Below are 20,315 nucleotides of genomic sequence, written 5' to 3'. Positions count from 1 at the left end.
CATGTTTAGGGGAAAGATACACGGGGCGCACCGCACTACTACATTTCACTTTGGAAGCAGGATGCCTTCTAGGTGCTCCAGGAATAATCCTCTGCCAGCTCACTGAAGCAGTGCTGCGGGAAGAAGCAAATTCCTTATTAACTTTACATTAAGTTTTTCAGTGTGATGTGCTTTAGTTTCTCCGTATGCACAATTGGAATTTAAAGAGAAAACCCTTTTAAGTTAACGTGGAGTATAAATCGATGGTGGTAACTTAGAGTATCTTTTGGCAAGGATCTGTTCACAGACGGCTCTTAGACAGTTGGTATAAGACTCTTTATTGTAAACAGTTTATTTTGAAATAATGTTATTAATTTAAAGAGATTCATTTAATCTTTTAAGTGTTTTTATGGTTTTTTTCTCCCAGCGTTATTTATTTTTGAAGATCCCATCTTCCTGACCTGTTCCAGTGAAGTCATTGAAATAAGCATATTGCTTTTTATACATGTAGTGATAAAGCATTGCTCTGTCTTTGGCAGACCTGCTCATATCACCCTGACTTTTCCAGTATCGTTGACACTTAACGAAAATTTGTTGTTAACGGTGTGCCTCCTCGGTCACCTTGAAATATACTTACATTATGGAGCCCAACTTCCCTGGCTTTTCATAGAAGAGATGCTAGCTCTTGGAGTTGAAAGTTAAATGTTCCCCACATTTTCCCATGAGTCGGGGGGTCTGGTTTTGGACTTCATCAGAACTGTGTACCTTTTCATAGTGCTGATAAAGTCTTGCAGATACTAGAGATACTAAAGTGAGAAGTCAGGTATTCTTCCTTACTACCTGCATAACAATCAGATGGCAAGGAAAAACAGCTTGTGTTCTGGCATCTGATTTTGCATTGAGAATCTTAATTTCACAAGAAATGAATAAGGTCAGTTTGTAAAAAGAAAGCAAACCCAGTTTTGTAAGTTTTTTTTTTTTTCATCTCCTTAACTACTTTTGTTTGGAATCCCTAAAACTTAGATGGCTCCATATCACCTGATACCAGGGCCCATATAAGACATAATTACATTACTAACGGTTATTCTTTTGGCTTTGCTCAAAGGTTTTCATTACACTCATGAAAAAGTCTTCTTGCTGCCTCTTGTAGTTAGGGGTCTGGTAAACCCTTAAGGTTGCTGTCAAGTAAAATTGAATTCTGTCAGCATTCTAGTGTTTTATTTTCTTTCTGCATAAGAGGCCTTTTCGGTTAAGGTATAAAGACGTTGGGTTCTGTGATAAATTTCTTGTGTCCTAATTTAAATATTTTTTCTATTGTTTTAATTCAACTGTGTATTGGAAACTATCTTACATGATGCTGTGAAGATATGCTAAAGAGTAGATGGGGAGATACTGGTATAAACAACAACATAAACACCTCTTAAAATCTGGCATCACATTTTCTCTGCTTGATAATCACGTTTATGTTTGTGTTGGGACAGATCTTGTGCGTGTTGCCCAAGGAGGTTTGACGCCTTGACTAAAGAATTTCGTCATTGACTCCTGTTGGCTCATGACATTTCCTTACCTGCGTGACTTTACAAACAGCCACCCGCAGGCCAGGCTAGTTTGGTTTATCTAATTCTGTAATACTTACAGGGAACTGTAGGAGACAAATGATTAATATTTGCCATCAATGAGCTGGCAGCGGATCTTTTCTTCTTTGGGTTCAGTGACTGATTTCTGTCAAAACAGGCCCTCCACCACCATGAAAAATCAGAATATCCTCATCCCTCCTTATGGTGACCCTCTAATACATAAGCTAAAAAAACCCAGCATTACCTTCCCAAGTGAATTTTTGTTTTTTTCTTAAAAAAAGTTGTGTTGCCAGAGGGTGCTTTAAAAAAAAAAAAAAACAAAACCAACTGCTTCATTTGTTAAAACTTTGTATTTGCTCTTCCCATAATTGGAAGAGGTTAAAAGAAAGTTTAAGGGTCACTAACATTCAGCCATAATTGGGACCTTAATAACAGTATTTGTTAACAAGATTTCTGTTTAATGTGAAGAAGCAGCTGTACTGGAATGAAAAACAAGTTTCCGAAGAATATATTTAAGGGGCCAATAGAGCACGGTATTTGAGTACAACCTACGAAGAGTCAGACCACCTGGTCAGGTCTCTGATCTGTGGGTAGCTGTCTGACCTTGGGCAAGTACACTCAAAGTCACAAGGCCTCAGTTACCTCACGAGTGTGAGACAGCTCACAGTGCCTCCCTCTATGGTCATAACAGCCACACAGCCTGCAGATGGCGAGCACTTCGTAAATGCCACATGTAAGAAGCGTTCTAGAGTGCAGTTACTCTTTTTTTCTTCACCAGAAGTGTGGATTTTGTTGAACTCTGATATACTTTAATATTAGCATTTCTGGCTGACTGGTAACGGTAGCCCAGGGGCTAACCTTTCCTGAAAAGGGCCAGATAGTTGATGTTTTGGGCTTTATACAGGTTCTGTTGGAACTGGCTACCCAGCTCTGTGGTTGTAGCAGTAAAGCAGCCACAGACAAGATGTAAAACAATGAGTTTGGCTGTGTTTTAATGAAATGTTATTTACAAAATGATGCACTGGATTGAATTTGGCCTGTGGGCCACAGTTTGCTGACTCCTGTTCTTTTTTTTTTTTTTTTTTTTTTTTTAAGATTTTATTTATTTATTTGACAGAGATAGAGACAGCCAGCGAGAGAGGGAACACAGCAGGGGGAGTGGGAGAGGAGGAAGCAGGCTCATAGTGGAGGAGCCCGATGTGGGGCTCGATCCCATAACGCCGGGATCACACCCTGAGCCGAAGGCAGATGCTTAACCGCTGTGCCACCCAGGCGCCCCGTGCTGACTCCTGTTCTTAAACCATACATTTTCCTATGAATTTTTAAAAGAAAATCCCTGTGAAATCACAGAAAATACTTAATGAGATGAAGAAAACTATTAGGAAAATACACAGTTTGGTGGCTTGTATATTAGCATTTCTTCAGAAAAGCTCTGTAAATTCACGTTATCCATGTGCTTTTACCAATAAAAAGTGTTGTCCTGGGCCAGTTTCTGTCGTTATCTGGCGCATGTATAGGGCTTAGGGTATTGTGGATAATGTGGTCATGCACAGGTTAACTGTGTAGAAAAAGTGTTTGAAGTCTCAACAGACACTGAGAGGAGGAACAGTAAAACTGCTGGTTTTAGAGGAATATAGTTTCGTCTGGTCAGATTCCTTAATAGAATCAGCCTCTTTGCTTAGACTGAATATTGCTCAGGTTAGCTCTTTGGGTAGTAGAACCCTTCTAAATCTGAACTCTTTTTTTTTTTTTCTGTCCTTGTTTTCACATCCTGGTTGTCCTCTATTTTGTACTTCAGTGCTTTGCCGTTGGTTGTAACATGAATCCTCAGTCCTGGAAATAAGAAGGGTATTATCTGCATGTTCTTAGGGAAAACATCTAAGCGATTGTGTCAAGACTGCCGCCCAGAAGTAAGGCAGACTGAAGAAGACAGACGTCTGCATGGAACGTTTCCCCCAGATGTCGGTTTTGCTTTCGTTTCTATTTGTGACTAATTGCCCATCTATTAAACCTCATGGTGGTTTTGGCAGTTTGATCTTCATGGACTTTTGGTAGATGAGTTTAGGACGAGACTTAATTTAGGAACAGTTTCAGAGGCATGAGGAATCTGTCAAAGCTATGTGTGGAAGAAATGTAAAGTTTGTATTTTTATGCTTGTTGAACACTGAGATAGTTGAGCCATCCTTTCGTTCCTAGAAGCTACAGGATGAAATCTAGAACAGCTGAGTGTGCAACAGGTGGGCACATTTAATTGCCTTTATTCGAGGTAGTCTGTAAAACTCAGCTCGTTCTTTTTTTTAAAGATGAACCAGCCATAATGAGTTTGAATGTTCCTCTCCTAACCCTCACCTTCTTTTCTCCCCCCCTTTTGAAGCCTCTAGTTCTGTTGCAGGGGCTGTGGGCATGACCACCTCTGGGGAGAGTGAATCCGATGATTCCGAGATGGGACGATTACAAGGTAAAGACAGTTAATGAGCTTACAAGAAACAAAAACCATTATGAGAGGCTGCTTGTGACTTCTGTTCTTTGTTGAAATTAATTCAGATAAGCTCATTTAAACATACTCTAGCAATGCCTGTACTTGCAAAAACTTGTGATTTGGATTTGGAAGATGATCTGTCTGGCTCTTTATTTTTACTGTTTAGACAAAATCTTATATATATGTTTTCTGTGTTTTTAAAATGTTCTTTATTACGGTTGCTTGTATAGCTGGTAATGAATTAAGGAAGATCTTGAAAAGGGGATAGCTTAATATATTGTTCTCTGGTACTTGCTAACATAATGCACCCCAGTGGGGTGCTTTTGCTGTATTCTTTTGTGCTCATGGTCACCTATTTTAAAATGAATGTGAAGTGTATACCTAAACACCAGGTATTGTAATGTTGTGTTTTTTTTTTTAAAAAGCAGCCTTATTATGTATATGTTCTTTACAAATGGGTGGGTATGTATTTATTGTCTTCAGACAGTTGGTTTATATGGTAGATCGCCAGCGTGAGGCTTGTAAGAAACATTATTTATAAAGCACTTTCAGATTGCTTTTAAATTCCTAAAGTGGCTTATGGCATTCTCTTTTCGACTAGAAGTCTCTTGAACACATTTTTTTTCACCATTGGACTTGATAATAAAAAATAATTTTTCCATGTGTTTTTAGAAGATCTCATGACTAATGTCTGATTGGGAAATAATATCAGAGGGAAAGCAACACAAGGGTGCTTAACCTATAATTTTTTCATAGTAAATACTTACTCTGGGTTTTTCTTGGATTATTTGATACAGTCCCCTCTGGCACTGATATTTAGTATCTCCATAAAACTTTAAGATGCCTTGGAACTACCACATGGGTTTTGTAACTTACATTAATTAATATCTAAGAGTGGTCTTGAAAGTTTAATGTAGTTTCTCTTAAAGATAAAAATGGAAAGTAACATTGTCTAAATCAGTCATGTGAGATGAATCAGTTCGTTGGAATTTTTACCCTAAAATCAGCTGGATTTACAATTCAATTATTCCTCCTTTCTTTTTTCTTTAGCTTTGTTAGAGGCCAGGGGTCTTCCTCCTCATCTGTTTGGCCCTCTTGGTCCTCGGATGTCACAGCTTTTCCATAGAACGATTGGAAGCGGAGCTAGTAAGTGAATACTCTCAAATTTGCCCTCTCCCCAAAACCGTTAATAATTCGGTGAGTGCTGTTTTTACTGTTTATCTATTGCTGCAAAGAGACTTTCCTATAAGGAGGTTTTCATGAACTTTAACCTGTTTTAAAAAGTAGGGTTTGTTCACATTCTTGCCTTTAAACCCAGCAGCTCTAGGTTCTTCTGTATTTTTATTTTTGATTACTGGATTGGAGTCATTAGAAAATCATCCAGAGTTATGGCAAGATTGAATCTTTGTTTAGTTCTAGCATAGCAAAGAATCTCAGATGATTACATTGATTATATTATAGCATCTGATTGCATGATTTGCATAGATTTGAATCTTGAATTTTTTGTGGCATAATAAAATTTAATCTGTAAGACAGTCAATTGTAGAGTGAGCTGGAGAGAAAAGATTTCTCAGCAGAATTACCAGTCGCTAGACTCATTTAATCACATTAACATATTATAATCCAGAGATCTTGTCACATATATGGTAGACAAAACAGTGACTCTTGAAGTGGCAGTTTGTAACAAGAATAACTTTTGCATAATTACAAATCCAGTTAAATTCTTTCTGGTATAGAATACTATCTTTAGCTTCCTTAAACAAAATTTACATTTAAGCATTTTTTTAATAACTCCATTGAATGTTCCAAAGAATCAGCAGGCTATTTTTAGACCTTAGTCTTGATTAATTTCAGCATTTCTAAAGTGTTAACTGAAGTCTATTAACTCTGACCTTACTAATATGTGCTTATAATTTTCCATCAGATATTCCAAGTTGGTGTTTTTTAATGTGCGGACATATGCTCACATATGTGTATTTATACTTAAGTCCTTTTCAAGTTTCTGGCCTTAGCATTTGACAGGATATTTAGGAAGCAGCTGGTATTTTTGGTTTGGTTTGGTTTTGCTTTTGCTGCCGTGACACTCGGCTCTCAGATAACATACCCTTCTGCACCGTTCTCATGAACCCTTGCAGGAGGATTCCTTTTTAGTGTCATTTATTAGGTACCGGGATTGTCCTGAGTCATGAACAGTCTAGTACACAGAGTTGTTTCCCACATGGAGTTTCTGTGCCAGAGGGTGACCCTGACAATAAAGGAGACAGTTTTCCAATAGAAAAATTTCAGGTAGTGTTAATGTAGTGGAGGAAAACAAAAGTAAGGCTGTCGGTTGGCTGGGGAAGGGATATACTTAGGCTGGTTAGAGAAACCTTCTCTGAGGCAGGTGAATTCGTGGATACCTAAATGAAGTGAGGATACCAGCCCTGCACAGGTCTGAGGGAAGAGGAAAGCTCCACCAGAGATGGGAATTAGCTTGGCATGTTGGAGAAAGAGCAAGATGGGCCGTGGAAAGAGTGGAGTTGTAGAAGATGAAATCTGAAGAGGGGTAGATAAGTAGGGCTTGGCAGGCCGGCAGCAAGTGTGGGGTTTAACCCAGTAACTACTCAGGAACCATTGAAGGATTTAGGAAAGGGCAATGACAGGATATGTATTATGAAAAAGATAAATATATGCAAAAGTTGAGAGTATAGTAGTAGAATAACCTCCATGAATCCATCAACAATTACCAGTTCCCAGCAACTGTTGTTTCAGTTAATATCCTCAGTCCTTCTCCCCACTCCCAAGATTATTTTTAAGACAATCCTATGCATCATTTCATTTGCATGTCATTGAATTTATAACTATAAGGACAAAAAATTTTAGACAGTATTGTGGTTAAGAGGAATCCTTACTTTTACTAGGTGCCTGTTAGAGCGCAAATGTTTTAGGCCTCTCATAAATCCATTTACAATTTTTGCTTATTTGAATCGGGATCGGGATCAAAATATAATCTACACATAGCCATCAGTTAATGTGTTTCTTAAGTTCTTTTTTTTTTTTTTTCCTTGAAAAATTTGATTTCACTTATTTTTACGACTTCATTTATTTCTTGGAAAAGGCTGGAAAGAAAACTTTTGTTCAGAGTATTAACATTAGGGGTGCCTGGGTGGCTGAGTCAGTTAAGCGTATGCCTTCAGCTCAGATCATGATCCCAGAGTCCTGGGATCGAGCCCTGCATCGGGCTCCCTGCTCCATGGGGAGTCTGCTTCTCCCTCTGCCTCTCCCCGTGGCTTGTGCTCTCTCTCTAGCTGTCTCTCAAATAAATAAAATCTTTTTTTTAAAAAAAGTATTAACATTATAACATCTCAAATTCATATTAAGGGTTGGGCATTGCACATGAAATTAATGTGAGCCATAGAATAGAACCACCGCAGAAAACAGTGTTACACCCTCTGCCCCCCTGCCCCGCCCCCCAGTGCCCAGGATCCAGTTCAGCAATGCCTGCTGCGTGGCCTGTCTTTGTCTTTACCCTTACCCACATCCCTCCTCCCACGTTGTTGGAAATGAAGCTCAGACATTATATAATACTATCTACAAACATTTCATCATGTAGCTCAAGATAATGCCCATTAAAACACAGGACATTGCACCCCTGCCCCCAGATAACCATTATCATATCTGAGAAATAAACTAGTAATTTCTTTAATAATAGCTGTTCAGTGAGTGTGAAGTTTCCTTCTCTCGAATGTCGTAAGTGTACTTCTTTATAAACTGGTGGTTGGATCTAGAGGCTTTTTCAGATTCAAGTTTGATTATTTCCTTGGTTGGGAAAGACTAATAAGCCAAAGTGGTAGTGTGTTCTAATACGAGGAGGCACATAAAGTCTGATTGTCTCTTAAGCCATCAAAACTCACTGTCTAGCTGACAGGGATTATAAAATGATAGTACTTCACATCTAATGACCAGACTTCATTTATTTGAAGTAAACGAGATAATTTAGTAGAAATATATTAACATCTCCCTTCTGTTTTGTTACACAGGAGAATAACTGCTATAGGAAAAATGGATTTCTCCCCATTATTTACCAGTTTGGAAAATAGTTGGTTTTTGCATCCTCCAAAGTGCTAGTCTTGTTGTTTTTAAATACACTGTGAAATGGAGACGTTTCAGTGATTTTTTTTGATGATTAAATTGTCCTATCATTGGATGATGGCATCTTTTGGGCTTTGGCTTCTGAATCTTTTTGATCTGATTCCCAGTAGTTCTTGATAACTTCCTTTCTGATATGTCAGGCTCAAAACCTCCACCCTGAAATTAGGGTTTTTCTCAGAGAACACCCTGGTTTCATTTATATGAAATAATATCTAGAGCTCATAGTCTAGGGCCTATGTCTACTCATTGCTACTGGGGTGATATTTTTTTTTTTTTAAGATTTTATTTATTTATTTGGAGGGAGAGCATGAGAGCACAAATGCTTGAGTGGGGATGGGGAGAGGGAGAAGGAAAAAGAAGCTGAAGCCGACGCTGCCCTGAGGCACTGATGGGGGCTCAATCCTAAGACCTGGAGATCATGACCTGAGTCAAAACAGAGTATGGATGCATAACATACTGAGCCACCCAGGTATGCCTGGGGTGATCATTATTAGACACTTGTAATGAACAAACCTAGGAAGTAATTGTATTTTATCTCTTCAAATAAAATCAAAAGTTTCTATTTTTTAATGTGAATTCAAATATAGGGCTGTGAGGTTTTTATCTACCTTTATCTTGTATCTTCTTTCTCCGAAGCCGAAAGTTCCGGTTTCCAGTGATAGTAACGTAGTCACATATTTGCTTTCTCCTACAATACAAAATTCCAACTTAACACCAAAAGTAATAGTATTGAGAGTTTTAATTTTTGACCAGTTTTTGGTGGTGGTGGTCTTGGGGACTCATTTTGTGGTCACGTTTTTGTATTTTAAAGTCATTTGAAATGATTCCTTCTCTTCATTCAGGTCGCCAAGTTGATTTGGTTCATTAGCTTGGTTTGCTTTTAATTTCTAGAGATTGCTTTTAAATTTTAACTTTGATTTTATACGTATGCAATGTTTTACATGGTTTAGAAAGTCTGTTCCACAAATAAGGTATATTTAGGGAAGTTCTTTTGCTATTCCCTTTACCCTGCTTCCTCCTCCCACACAAATAGTCTTTGTTAATTTTATGGCTTGTCCTTCTGTTATTTACCTAAGAAAACAAAAACAAATTCATATTATCTACTCCACACACACTGCCTTTTAAAGATAAGAACAGTAAACTTTATGGGTTGCCTTTAATAGTAGTTTGGTGATCATTTTCTGTAGCTGCTGCATAGAGAGGGAGGAGATTCCGTATTCCTTTCATAGAGCTGCCATTGTGCTCCACTGCTGGGATCGTGGTTTATTTAGCATGTCCCCTATTGGACATTCAGATTATTTCCTGTCTTGGTTGTGTTGCAGTAAAACACAGCTGTCGTATTTTTTCCTGCATTATCTTTAGGATAGATTGTTGTAAATCAGCCTCTTCTGGAGCTGTACCATTTTGCATTTCTTCCAGTCACATATGACAAACAGTATGGTGCCATTTTTTTCTTCTTCCTTTCAAAGATTTTTTTGTTTATTTATTTGACAGAGAGGGCAAGGGAGAGGAAGCACAAGCAGGGGGAGTGGCAGAGGGAGAGGGAGGAGGAGAAGCAGGGAGCCCTATGTGGGGCTCAGTCCCAGGATTCTGGGATCAGGACCCAAGCCCAAGCCAGATGCTTAACTGACTGAGCCACCCAGTTGCCCTTTTTGCCATTTTTTGTTGTTCTGCTACTTTTTAGTTCTATATCCCGTTAGACTTCTGTAAGTGGTTACTGTAGAGATTTTAATGCATGTCCTTTGCTTATTAGAGCCTACCTTATATTAATACTTTATCACATCCTAATCAGTGTAAGAACTGTACAATAGTTTGACTCTTTTTACCTCTTGCCATCCCTTACGCTCTTGTTTTGTTTTACTTATACATGTGTTATAAACACAGTAAGACCTAATTGTTGTTTTATTATTATTATTTTTTAAAGATTTTATTTATTTATTTGACAGAGAGAGACAGCCAGCGAGAGAGGGAACACAAGCAGGGGGAGTGGGAGAGGAAGAAGCAGGCTCCCAGCGGAGGAGCCTGATGTGGGGCTCGATCCCAGAACGCCGGGATCACGCCCTGAGCCGAAGGCAGATGCTTAACCTCTGTGCCACCCAGGCGCCCCCTAATTGTTGTTTTAAATCATCCATATTCCTTTGTCCACATATACATCCCATTTTCAGTGCTCTTAATTCCTTCCTGCGATTTCTCTCTTCTAATCAGAGTTGTTTCCTTTCTCTTCAGAAGAACTTTTTTTTCCATGTGGTGAATGAATGCTAGTAATGATTTTTCTCTGCTTTTGAGAAGCCCTTGATTTGCCTTAATTTTGAGAAGATATTTTCCCCAGGTATAAAATTCTCATTTGAACTCTTTGTTTGTAATGTCTTCTGTTTAAAAGTCTTACTGATGCCCTTTCAAGGCAATGTCTTTTTTCCTCTGGCTTCTTTTAAGATTTGCTTTTGGGGGGTGTCTGGCTGTCTCAGTTGGTTAAGCGTCCGACTCTTGATTTCAGCACTGAGGTCATGATATCGGTGTCATGAGATTGAGCCCCTCACTGGACTCTGCTCTGCACTCAGCATGGAATTTTTTTTTTTTTAAGATTTTTATATTTGACAGAGAAAGAGCACAAGCAGGGGAGCAGGAGAGGGAGAAGCAGGCTCCCCACTGAGCAGAGAGCTCGATGCGGGGCTTGATCCCAGGACTGAGATCATAACCCGAGCTGAAGGCAGTCACCCAACCAACTGAGCCACCCAGGCGCCCCATACCATGGAGACTCTTAAAATCTCTCTCAAGAAGAAGATTTGCTTTTTCAAATTATTTTTAATAATTTTACTATGTTAGGCCTAATGACTTTTTCCTTTTATTTTTCATTTGCTTAGGTTTCACTGACCATTTGAGTCTGTGAGTTTGATACCTTTCATCAGTTTTGGAAAATTCTTGGCCATTATCTCATGAAATACTACTTCCCTTTTCTCATTATTTCTTTGATAATTCAAATATTCTTCCTTTCCTTTCCAGAGTATCAAGATCATACACGTTCTGACTTTGGGCTTCATCCATCATATTTCTCTGGCTCTATTTTATTTTTTTTATCTTTGTCCAGTTTGAAAACTTTTATTGACCAGTTTTCAGATTCACTAATTCTTTTTTTTTCTGCTGTTATCGTCAGTCTCTTGGTAAACCCACCATTTCAGATATTATGTTTTCCAATTCTGGACAGTTACTTGATTTTGTTTTGTAGATTCCAGTTTTCTGTTGAATTTCTTTACACACTTACCTATTTGTTCATCTTTGGTTATATTCACAGTTTATTAACCATTGTTATAAAATAGTTTTCTAATTCTAATGGTGTTGGTCTGCTTCTGTTTTGGGTCCCCCCCCCCTTTTTTAAAGATTTATTTATTTATTTTAGAGACAGAGGGTGCGAGTGGGGGCAGAGGGAGAGGGAAGGAATTCCTCAAGCAGGCTCCTCTCTGAGTGTGGAGCTATGTGGGCCTTGATCTCATGACCTGAGATCATGACCTGAGCGACACCAAGAGACAGACACTTAACTGACTGAGCCACCCAGGGGCCCCTCTCTCGATTATTAGTCACATTTTCCTGCTTCATACATCTAGTAGTTGTTCATGTGCTAGACATTTTGTATAAAAGAACCGAAGAGACCCCAGATAATGTTTTCTATTGTAAAGTTGTTTCCCCCTTTTCTATATTGAAACATAAAGGGCTAGAAGCTGATCATTTTGTTTTAGTCGGGGCTTTAGCTCGTTTGGACCAGAATTGCAGTTTTTGTGTGACTCATCCCTGTTTGTATGTTGTGATCCTCCTAGGGTTTTGACTGAGAACCTTGCAAGTCTCTGTAGACTTAGACTTTATTCATTTTGCAGTTTGAAAATGTCACAGATGTCTTGGGGGTAGAACCCACTGGCTGTGTGTTTGAGGTAGGCATCCTCCCTCCATAGGGCCTTTGTCTTCTGAGCACCATGAGACTTCATAAGGTTTTGTTCTGTCTTACCGAAACTTCTGATTCAGCCCCAGCCCTCTTCACAGCTCCAGAACTGAGCCGATGTCCGTTGGGACCGATTCAATTGGAAACATCAGCTTCCTGTGACTCCCTGAAATGCTATGGGTTCTGTCTCCCATTTGTATCAGGAGTTCACAAGCTCCTGCCCAAGGGCCAAATTCACCCTCTGCTTGGTTTTATAGAGCCTGTGAACTAAAAGTGATTTTTACATTTTTAAATGGCTGAAAAAACTTCAAAGTAATATTTTGTGAGATGTGAAAATTAAATGAAATTCAAATTGTAGTGTTCCTAAATAAAGTTTTATTGAAACATACCCACGCTTATCCGTTTTATGTATTGTCTGTTTTGCTTTTATGCTAGGGTTGACTAGTTGCCGCAGAGACCCTGTGGCTTGCAAAGCCCAAAGTACTTACTATCTGGCTCTTCATAGAAAATGTTTGCCTACCAACCCTTGATCTGTGATAGTGCTTCTCAAAGTGTGGTCTGTGGCTTGCTTGGGGTTCCTGAAACCCTAACATTGAATCCATTGGTCAAAACTTTGGTAATAATTGGTAAGGTTTTTCCTTTTCGACATTGTTGATGTTTGAATTTTGTTGATGTTGCAAAAGCTGTGGTGGGTAAAAACTGTTGGTACGTTATTGAAAAAATCAAAGCAGTGGTTCCACATTGCACTAGCAGTCATTGTGTTTATCCTTCAATGCCAAATGCTCCTAGAAAAAACAATTCCATTTTTATGTAAGGATGCCCTTGCTAAACAAAGTTATTAATTTTACTGTCTTTACCAGTAAGTACATGTCTTTTTAATAGTCCTTGTGAAAAAGCCGGGCCTGTGTTTTCTGCATTCTTCATCTCAAATAATATTGCCATAGATTGAGAGTAGATGCAGAGGTGGTCATACTGCTGTTTTTCTTTAATAAATCTTGACATTTAAACAATTTGCAACAAACAGATTATAACGGTGCTCATCACTGAATTTTTTTTGTTTTAGAAAATATGGTGGTTTACACAAAACTTTGTTTATATTAATATGTAATGAATTAATCAGTGAGTATTTAAAGTTTTTTTCTCTCTTAATCCCAGACACATTTATAAATATAAGTTATAAGCCACATAGACAAAGGTGCCTTGGGGCTCCTTAGTAATTTTTAAGAGTATAAAGTGGTTCTAAAACCAAAATTGACTGATCAGAGCATAAATTATGGCTTTTGCTTTTTATTGTCATTTTTAGTTTGGTTTAAGGTTCAGTGGTATCTTTCGATCATGCTAACACGATCTGTGTCCTAGACTTGCCAGCTTCCATGTTTATAAAACATCCAGTGGATATGTTAGTTTTTCCTGTCTCGGGTGGTTGTGCTAGTAGAATACACGAACTGTTTCTTTCTTTTAAAAGCAAATCTTGAAGCAACTGAGGATTCTTCTGTTTTCAAGAGTTTACTTTCCCTTCATTTGTTTTGCCTTTCACATTTCAATGTAAAAATATTAGGCCTGCTCTAAGTGGAAAACCTATTCAGTGTGAAAATTTTAAAGATGGCAGCCATCTGAACTTGACTTTCATGCAACATATTTTTGGGTTGACTCTTAGTTATGGCAAAGGTAGGTAGGCAGTAATAGTTACATGCAATTCATTAGCCACAGTCTTACATAACAGAGAAAAAATAAATCTTGCAAGGATCACCATGTGTCCACTTTGAAAGGCTATGCCTTCCTGGAAGATCACTGTAACTTAATTGAAATAAAAACACTTCGGTTTTCATATGAATCCACATTCTTTGACAGTTTTAAACATTTGGCATTTCCAGGCTGTTTCACTAATGACACAGGAGTGGACAGATCCCATACACAGATAAGAACCTGAGAAGGTGTAGGAAGAGAAAGGGCTTGAGAGTAGCATTGGCTATAATTTGGTAAGCATTAATTGAGTTAATCATGGTTTCAAGTAGGTAGGTGTTTATGAAAATTGGAAACACCTTTTTGTGGCCTTTAGTTTTGAGTATGTTAGGCAGCTCACTGACCACAGTCTGTCCTGTGGGAGTTGAATCTCAGTGTTTTTCAGTTCTTTGGGCAATTGATTTGAGCCTTAAAAGTGGAATTATCTTCACAGGGAATGAGAGGAGGTGAAAAGGCCAGTCTTTTGCTGTTTTTAGAAATACTCATTCTCTCCATTCTCTTGTTAGGTGCATTGCTCTCTTTGGCTTTATTTTCTTGCCCTTCCACTGTTACCAGGATTCCTTTTATTCTGAGCATTTCTCCAGGAGTATGTGGATTTTTGTTGAAGACTGGGCATCACTGTTTAACAGATGTTATTCCTGCAGAAAGCTTTTACTCAGTCTATATATAGAAGTAACTGTCAGAGGTAACAATTCATGTTAGTTTTACGGATATTTTTTTTCTTTTAGCTAGTAAGAGCCCATCAGCTTGTCTCATTTTAAAGGAAAAATTAAAAGACAAAAATCTATAAATACTGTGAGATCACTGTAAGGTGGGATGAATTCAACCGATTTAATTGTGTCTTGAATTACTAGCAGCCTGTCTTAACCCTGATATGGACCTAGCCTTTCACTGGGATCCAAAGATAAGCAGCCAGATACCATGTAGAGTCACACCTTACACCTACTAATAATTTCCTTAAATGTCTAAAAGTAACGATTTTTGTTTTCCCCCCTGTGAAGGCTCCAAGGCCCAACAGCTTCTGCAAGGACTACAAGCAAGTGATGAAAGCCAGCAACTCCAGGCAGTTATTGAAATGTGTCAGTTATTGGTTATGGGAAATGAGGAGACGCTGGGAGGGTTTCCTGTCAAGAGTGTCGTTCCAGCTTTGGTAAGAGTTTGCCCCTCATTTTACCACAGTTCTCTGAATGCTGACGAAAGCATGATTATTATTTACACGGTTTGAACTAAGAGATGGTAGAGTGTGGCTTTGTGCTTTTACTTCATGCTTCTAGATCTTGTCAGTGATTGCTCATGGTGAATTCGTAATTTTCTAAACTACTACTTCTTCTAAACTACTTCTTGACACTTAAAATGACTGGTTTTAAACTTTGTCCCATCAGGTGATACCTAAACTTACGTGCTTTCTCTTTTAAACTGGTTTTACATGGGCAGTAATAAGCTGCTCACTTGTGGGCTGTCTTCGTGGGCCACAAAGGTTTCGTGTTTGGTAATTATGTGCAACGGCAGAGCATTCAAGCCAGAATACCACGTGATTCCTTCCAGCTTAGGTGTTATGTTAAGTAAAAATAAAAAGAAACAAAACCTTTTAGTGATTTTTCAATACAGTCATCAGTTGATGTTTAGAATTTATTAACATCTTAATTGCTTAAGCTTTTTAATGGGAAAACAACGGGAAGAGAAATTGCCATTACTAAATGTAGGCCCCTGAGTACAGTAAGTCAAATAGCAGCTTGGTAGTTTTCTTAGTTCAAGATTAAAGAGATTGGCTGTAATTGAAAATTAAAATTTAAGTCTGAGTGAAATACTAACAAAAAACGAATGTAAACATCATAGCATATGAGTATATTGGAAGTTAAAAGCAAATATGTTAAGTCTTTGTTTACATAGCAAATAAAGTTGACAAAAATATGATTGATGTATCAGATTGTCTCAGTTGATCTCATCAGATTATGGAGACAGTTGAATGAAGCTCACTGAAACACCAGATGATGTAGTCTTTGTTTGCTCTTGTTGGATGGCTCAGCTCTGGCAGGGGTGAGAAAGGATAGACTGGTTTCTTCAGCTTCTGCCATGCAGGCCTGGATGGTGAAAACTGGCATTTAACTATTACCAGTTCCACTCTAATGAGGATGTTGATTTCTGAATGTTTAATGAAAGCAGTATTCGGTTTTGTGTTTTTACATTTTGCCCAAGTCAATATTCACGCTCCCCCTACACATTTCCCTAGGAGCTGGTTTTGTTTCCTGAATTAAACTATCTTGTTTTGTTGTTGTTACTGTTTATTAAAAAGTAACAACAAAGAACTAGGTTTATACTATCTAAAATGCAGGTTTTATTAGTTGAATAAAGATGCTACTAAATCTACGCAGAAATGTTGGCACATAATCTAATTTACTTAATTTGCTGGCAGTTGATTAGATTTAAGTGCTTAATAGACCTACATTAAATCAGCTCCTGCTATTAATACTGACTGTTGTTAATGAATTGTCCAGGTTTATCTTCTGTCAGTATTGAATATTGTGACTGTATATCTGTCCATCACCATTCACTTGTGTGACCACGGTAATTTTTGTTGAAAAAGGAATCTATTATAGCAGTTCTTCCCAAACATGGTCTTACAGTGTTCATTCCATCTTAAGAATTGGAGAACTTGTTACTTTTCCTGTTAACATGACAGCCCCTTTCGATCTACAGTGGGTGTTTCAAATGACTGATTAGAGGTGATTTGAGTTCCATTGAACCCCAAAATGGGGAGTCGTGTGTGTGTTCTAACAAAAAAAGTGATTAGAGGACCGACCTCTAGTATGTAGATACGCTTTACCCAGCATAATTCAGAGCTGAGAAGGCACTCCTATTAAATGAATATTGTATTAGAATATCTGATGTTCATTATTAAATACACTTATTTGAAGGTACTTTAGAGCTTAAATTCAGTGCATTTAAAATTTTCCGTTGAACTAGAAGACAGTGAATGATTCCTTCCCCCAAATAGGAAATTTCTTTGGTAGCTATCGCTTCTTCAGGAGGATGGAGTACATATATACCCCTAGCAGTTCTACATTTCTGCCTTTGAAAAACATGGCTGAAGTCTGCTTAAGGCGTTGTCCACAAGAGAAACTAAAATCTGACATTTAGATTCACTCATGCATTTGTAGAATAATAATAATAATTTGGGTTTTAATTAACATATAATTAGTTTCTGATGTGATCAATAATGTGTTTGAAGATTTTATAGTTGAGTTAAATGGTGTTTAGCTCAACGTGTAGAGAAGCTTCTTCACAGGAGTTGAAGCAGTGGTCTTGAGTCTGTCCTGACAGTTGTTCAATGCCAGTGCATTGCTAGTCTGTTTCTGTAGGTATGAGGTATTTATTGATGCCTGTTAAACGGGCATCTGACAGGGGGTGAGAAGCACCAGAACGGTTGTAAGCGACAGGAAGGCTTTGTTTCTGACTGGATCATGAGAGATGGTGATTATCGAGCAAAGCTCCCAAGTCGGAGCTGTAATCTGTGCATCATGCCATCCCTGAAACAGTCATTCCTTGTGAGTGTATGCTAGGTTTTAACTCGATCATTATTTTTGTAAGAGTAAGGTCTTGACTAATACTTGCCATTTCAGTTGACATAGAGGAAGAAAGAGTTCCTCTAGGACTTTTCTCTAAGGATATAGATAGCTTCTAATAGTTTCTTATCTTTTTTAACAGATAACATTACTTCAGATGGAGCATAATTTTGATATTGTAAGTATGTGGTATATTTTTTAAAACACGCCAGATTTAAATTTTGGGTTCTTACTGAGTAAAAGTGCTGTCTTGTTTTCTAGATGAACCATGCTTGTCGAGCCTTAACATACATGATGGAAGCACTTCCTCGATCATCTGCTGTTGTAGTAGATGCAATTCCCGTCTTTTTAGAGAAGGTAATCCCGCTTTGGCTCGGCTTGTTCGAAAGCAGGCCTAGGGGAATCGAGTTGAAGACTCTTGACTTCTGAATTCTAAAGTAGTACATCAGATTGTAAGGCCACCTTGAAAAACGTTTTAGGATTCATTATCTAGTCAAGGTACATTTTTTAGCCAAGATTCCAGAGAAATTTGTGTGTAGCAGACCAGTAGTTTAAAGTTGATGCTAATAAAGCATTTATAGAATCATTTCCGTTTTATAATTTTTAATGATAGCATTTACCACATGAATAGAAAATCCTTCAGAGAAGAACTTAAAGCACTTGATTAAAATAATCTCATTATTTCTAGGAAATTATCCCAGTGAGGTTGATAGCTATTTATACTCTCATTTTACAGCTGAGAAGGCTGAGACACAGTACCTTGCTCAAGGTTATAAAGTGAGCCAGTGGAGAAGGGAAATTTTTTCATACGGTCTGTGGTAGGCTGTGTTTTTGGTCTGTTTTAAGGGCCTTTTTCTTTTTAATGCATAATAAAATTTGCATTATTTGATAACCTTGGAATATGGTGTAAGTGTAAAACCTGAATTTTAAAATTGTTATATAAAACAACCCATTTATTATAAACATAAGGATTGAAATACATCTAATTGGATTTAGTTTATTCTCTATATAAAACCTATTTTCTGTGTCTCAGAACAGAGTAGTTGGAAGGAAACTATATTGACCGTTAGAGCTTAAGCTCATAAATCCCTGGTTTCCTGTGGGGGGTTGTTAGAGGCAGTGGATAGATTGATGGAAATTAGAGAAAATACTGTGTTTATTCATGTAGAAGATAAGCGACTGGAAAAGCACTTGAATGATGGCCTTAAGTTACCTATTTCTGTGTTCGCAGCTGCAAGTTATTCAGTGTATTGATGTGGCAGAGCAGGCCCTGACTGCCTTGGAGATGTTATCCCGCAGACACAGTAAAGCCATTCTCCAGGCGGTGAGTCTTGCTACTGAAGGACTATGTTTCATTTCAAGTTGGATTTTAGATCCACGTTTGGGCTAGGTCCTCGATTACAGTCTCTGTAAGGTACACATGGTGTTTCCAAAGTGACATGCTAGACTTTTTGGTACTTTTTTTTTTTTTAAATTGCTGTTAGAGGGTATTTCTTCATTTTTAACAGTTTTCTGTCTTTTAGGGTGGTTTGGCAGACTGCTTGCTGTATCTAGAGTTCTTCAGCATAAATGCCCAAAGAAATGCTCTAGCAATTGCAGCCAACTGCTGCCAGAGTATCACGCCAGATGAATTTCATTTTGTGGCGGATTCCCTCCCATTGCTTACCCAAAGGCTAACCCATCAGGTAAAACATGAACCTATTTTATGTGCCGTAAAACATTTTTACCGTGTTTTTTAAAATGCCAGTCTCATCTAGGGTTTTAAATCTTCCAGCTGCATTTATAAATTGGAAATATTCTGATCCATGTTATTTTTCCCTCTCTGTTTTCCAGTCGTGTACCATACTAGGTGATTTTATATAATTTGATGGATTTACCCAAATGACAACATTTCGTATGTTTGATGTCTTCATGTATTTTGACTTGAAGGGATGAATTTGTTATTTCAACCAAACTTTGTGTGTTCACTATGTGATATGATCAGAGTTTCCTTTTGGGGAGATCATCTCTCCTCTAAGGCATTGGGCTCTGCAGGAAAGACCAGGAGGATGTGCGTTAAGATCGGAGGGGAGATGACACTGCAGACTGTGAGTGTCTGAAGTTGGTAAAGAGCAGGAGCAGTTATTTAGGAGATGGAATTGGCAGACCAGGCGATGGAGGACAAGCAGCAGGGCTTACAGAATCTGATGTGGAGGACAATGCGTTAAGCTTCACTGTAGAGAAATTGAATTTTCTTTTAATATAAATTAATGTCTTAAAATGTTGTTCTTGCTAAAAAGAGTTTTAGAAATTGGACTCTTAAAGATTTTATTTATCTTGAGAGAGAGAGAACGTATGTGTAAGCAAGTGGGGAGGAGGGTAGAGGCAGAGGGAGAGAGAATCTCAGGCAGACTCCATGCTGAGCACGGAGCCCCATGTGGGTCTCCATCTCATGACCGTGAGATCATGACCTGAGCTGAAATTAAGAGTCAGGCGCTTAACCAACTAAGCCACCCAAGCACCCCTAGAAATTGGACTCCCAAGTCACTTTACAAAGTGTGTTTAAAATCTTCTTTGGAAAATTTGGTAAGAAAATATTTTATATAGGGATTTATGTAAGAGAGCTGAAGAAAAGATTTTTGAGACACTCTGAAATGTTTTGCTTCTAAGATGATCAAGATAAAAGTCTTGCCATACATTGTTTACTTATTTAATTTTAAAAACTTAGTAGGCTGAGGGGTGCCTGGGTGGCTCAGTGCGTTAAGTGACTGCCTTCGGTTTGGGTCATGATCTGTCCGGGTCCAGTGTCAGGTGCCCTGCTCCATGGGGAGTCTGCTTCTCCCTCTGTCTCTGCTCTTCCCCCCTCTTGTGTGCACGCTCTCTCAAATAAATAAAATTAAAAAAAAAAAAAAAACTTGGTAGGCTGAGATAACCTG

At 38.2% G+C, this 20,315-nt stretch overlaps 1 protein-coding gene across 17 annotated transcripts in view; it reads left to right on the top strand.

Moving 5' to 3' along the window:
• Window positions 1-20,315, top strand: part of TRIP12 (thyroid hormone receptor interactor 12) — a 140,259-nt gene that overhangs the window by 76,912 nt on the left and 43,032 nt on the right. For all 17 annotated transcript variants that reach the window (XM_045794170.2, XM_045794178.2, XM_045794173.2 and 14 more), the window contains 7 exons: window positions 3,931-4,014; window positions 5,086-5,181; window positions 14,839-14,987; window positions 17,543-17,578; window positions 17,662-17,757; window positions 18,632-18,724; window positions 18,924-19,085. In XM_045794170.2, coding sequence (XP_045650126.1) covers window positions 3,931-4,014; window positions 5,086-5,181; window positions 14,839-14,987; window positions 17,543-17,578; window positions 17,662-17,757; window positions 18,632-18,724; window positions 18,924-19,085 — 716 coding nt within the window. The remainder of the gene's footprint in view (window positions 1-3,930; window positions 4,015-5,085; window positions 5,182-14,838; window positions 14,988-17,542; window positions 17,579-17,661; window positions 17,758-18,631; window positions 18,725-18,923; window positions 19,086-20,315) is intronic.

The sequence above is a fragment of the Ursus americanus genome, chromosome 1 (assembly GCF_024610735.1).
Source record: "Ursus americanus isolate L20-20 chromosome 1, mUrsAme1.1.p, whole genome shotgun sequence".
NCBI classification, from domain to species: domain Eukaryota; kingdom Metazoa; phylum Chordata; class Mammalia; order Carnivora; family Ursidae; genus Ursus; species Ursus americanus.
Note: the sequence above shows the minus strand (reverse complement) of the source record. Positions and strands in the feature narration are given on the sequence as shown.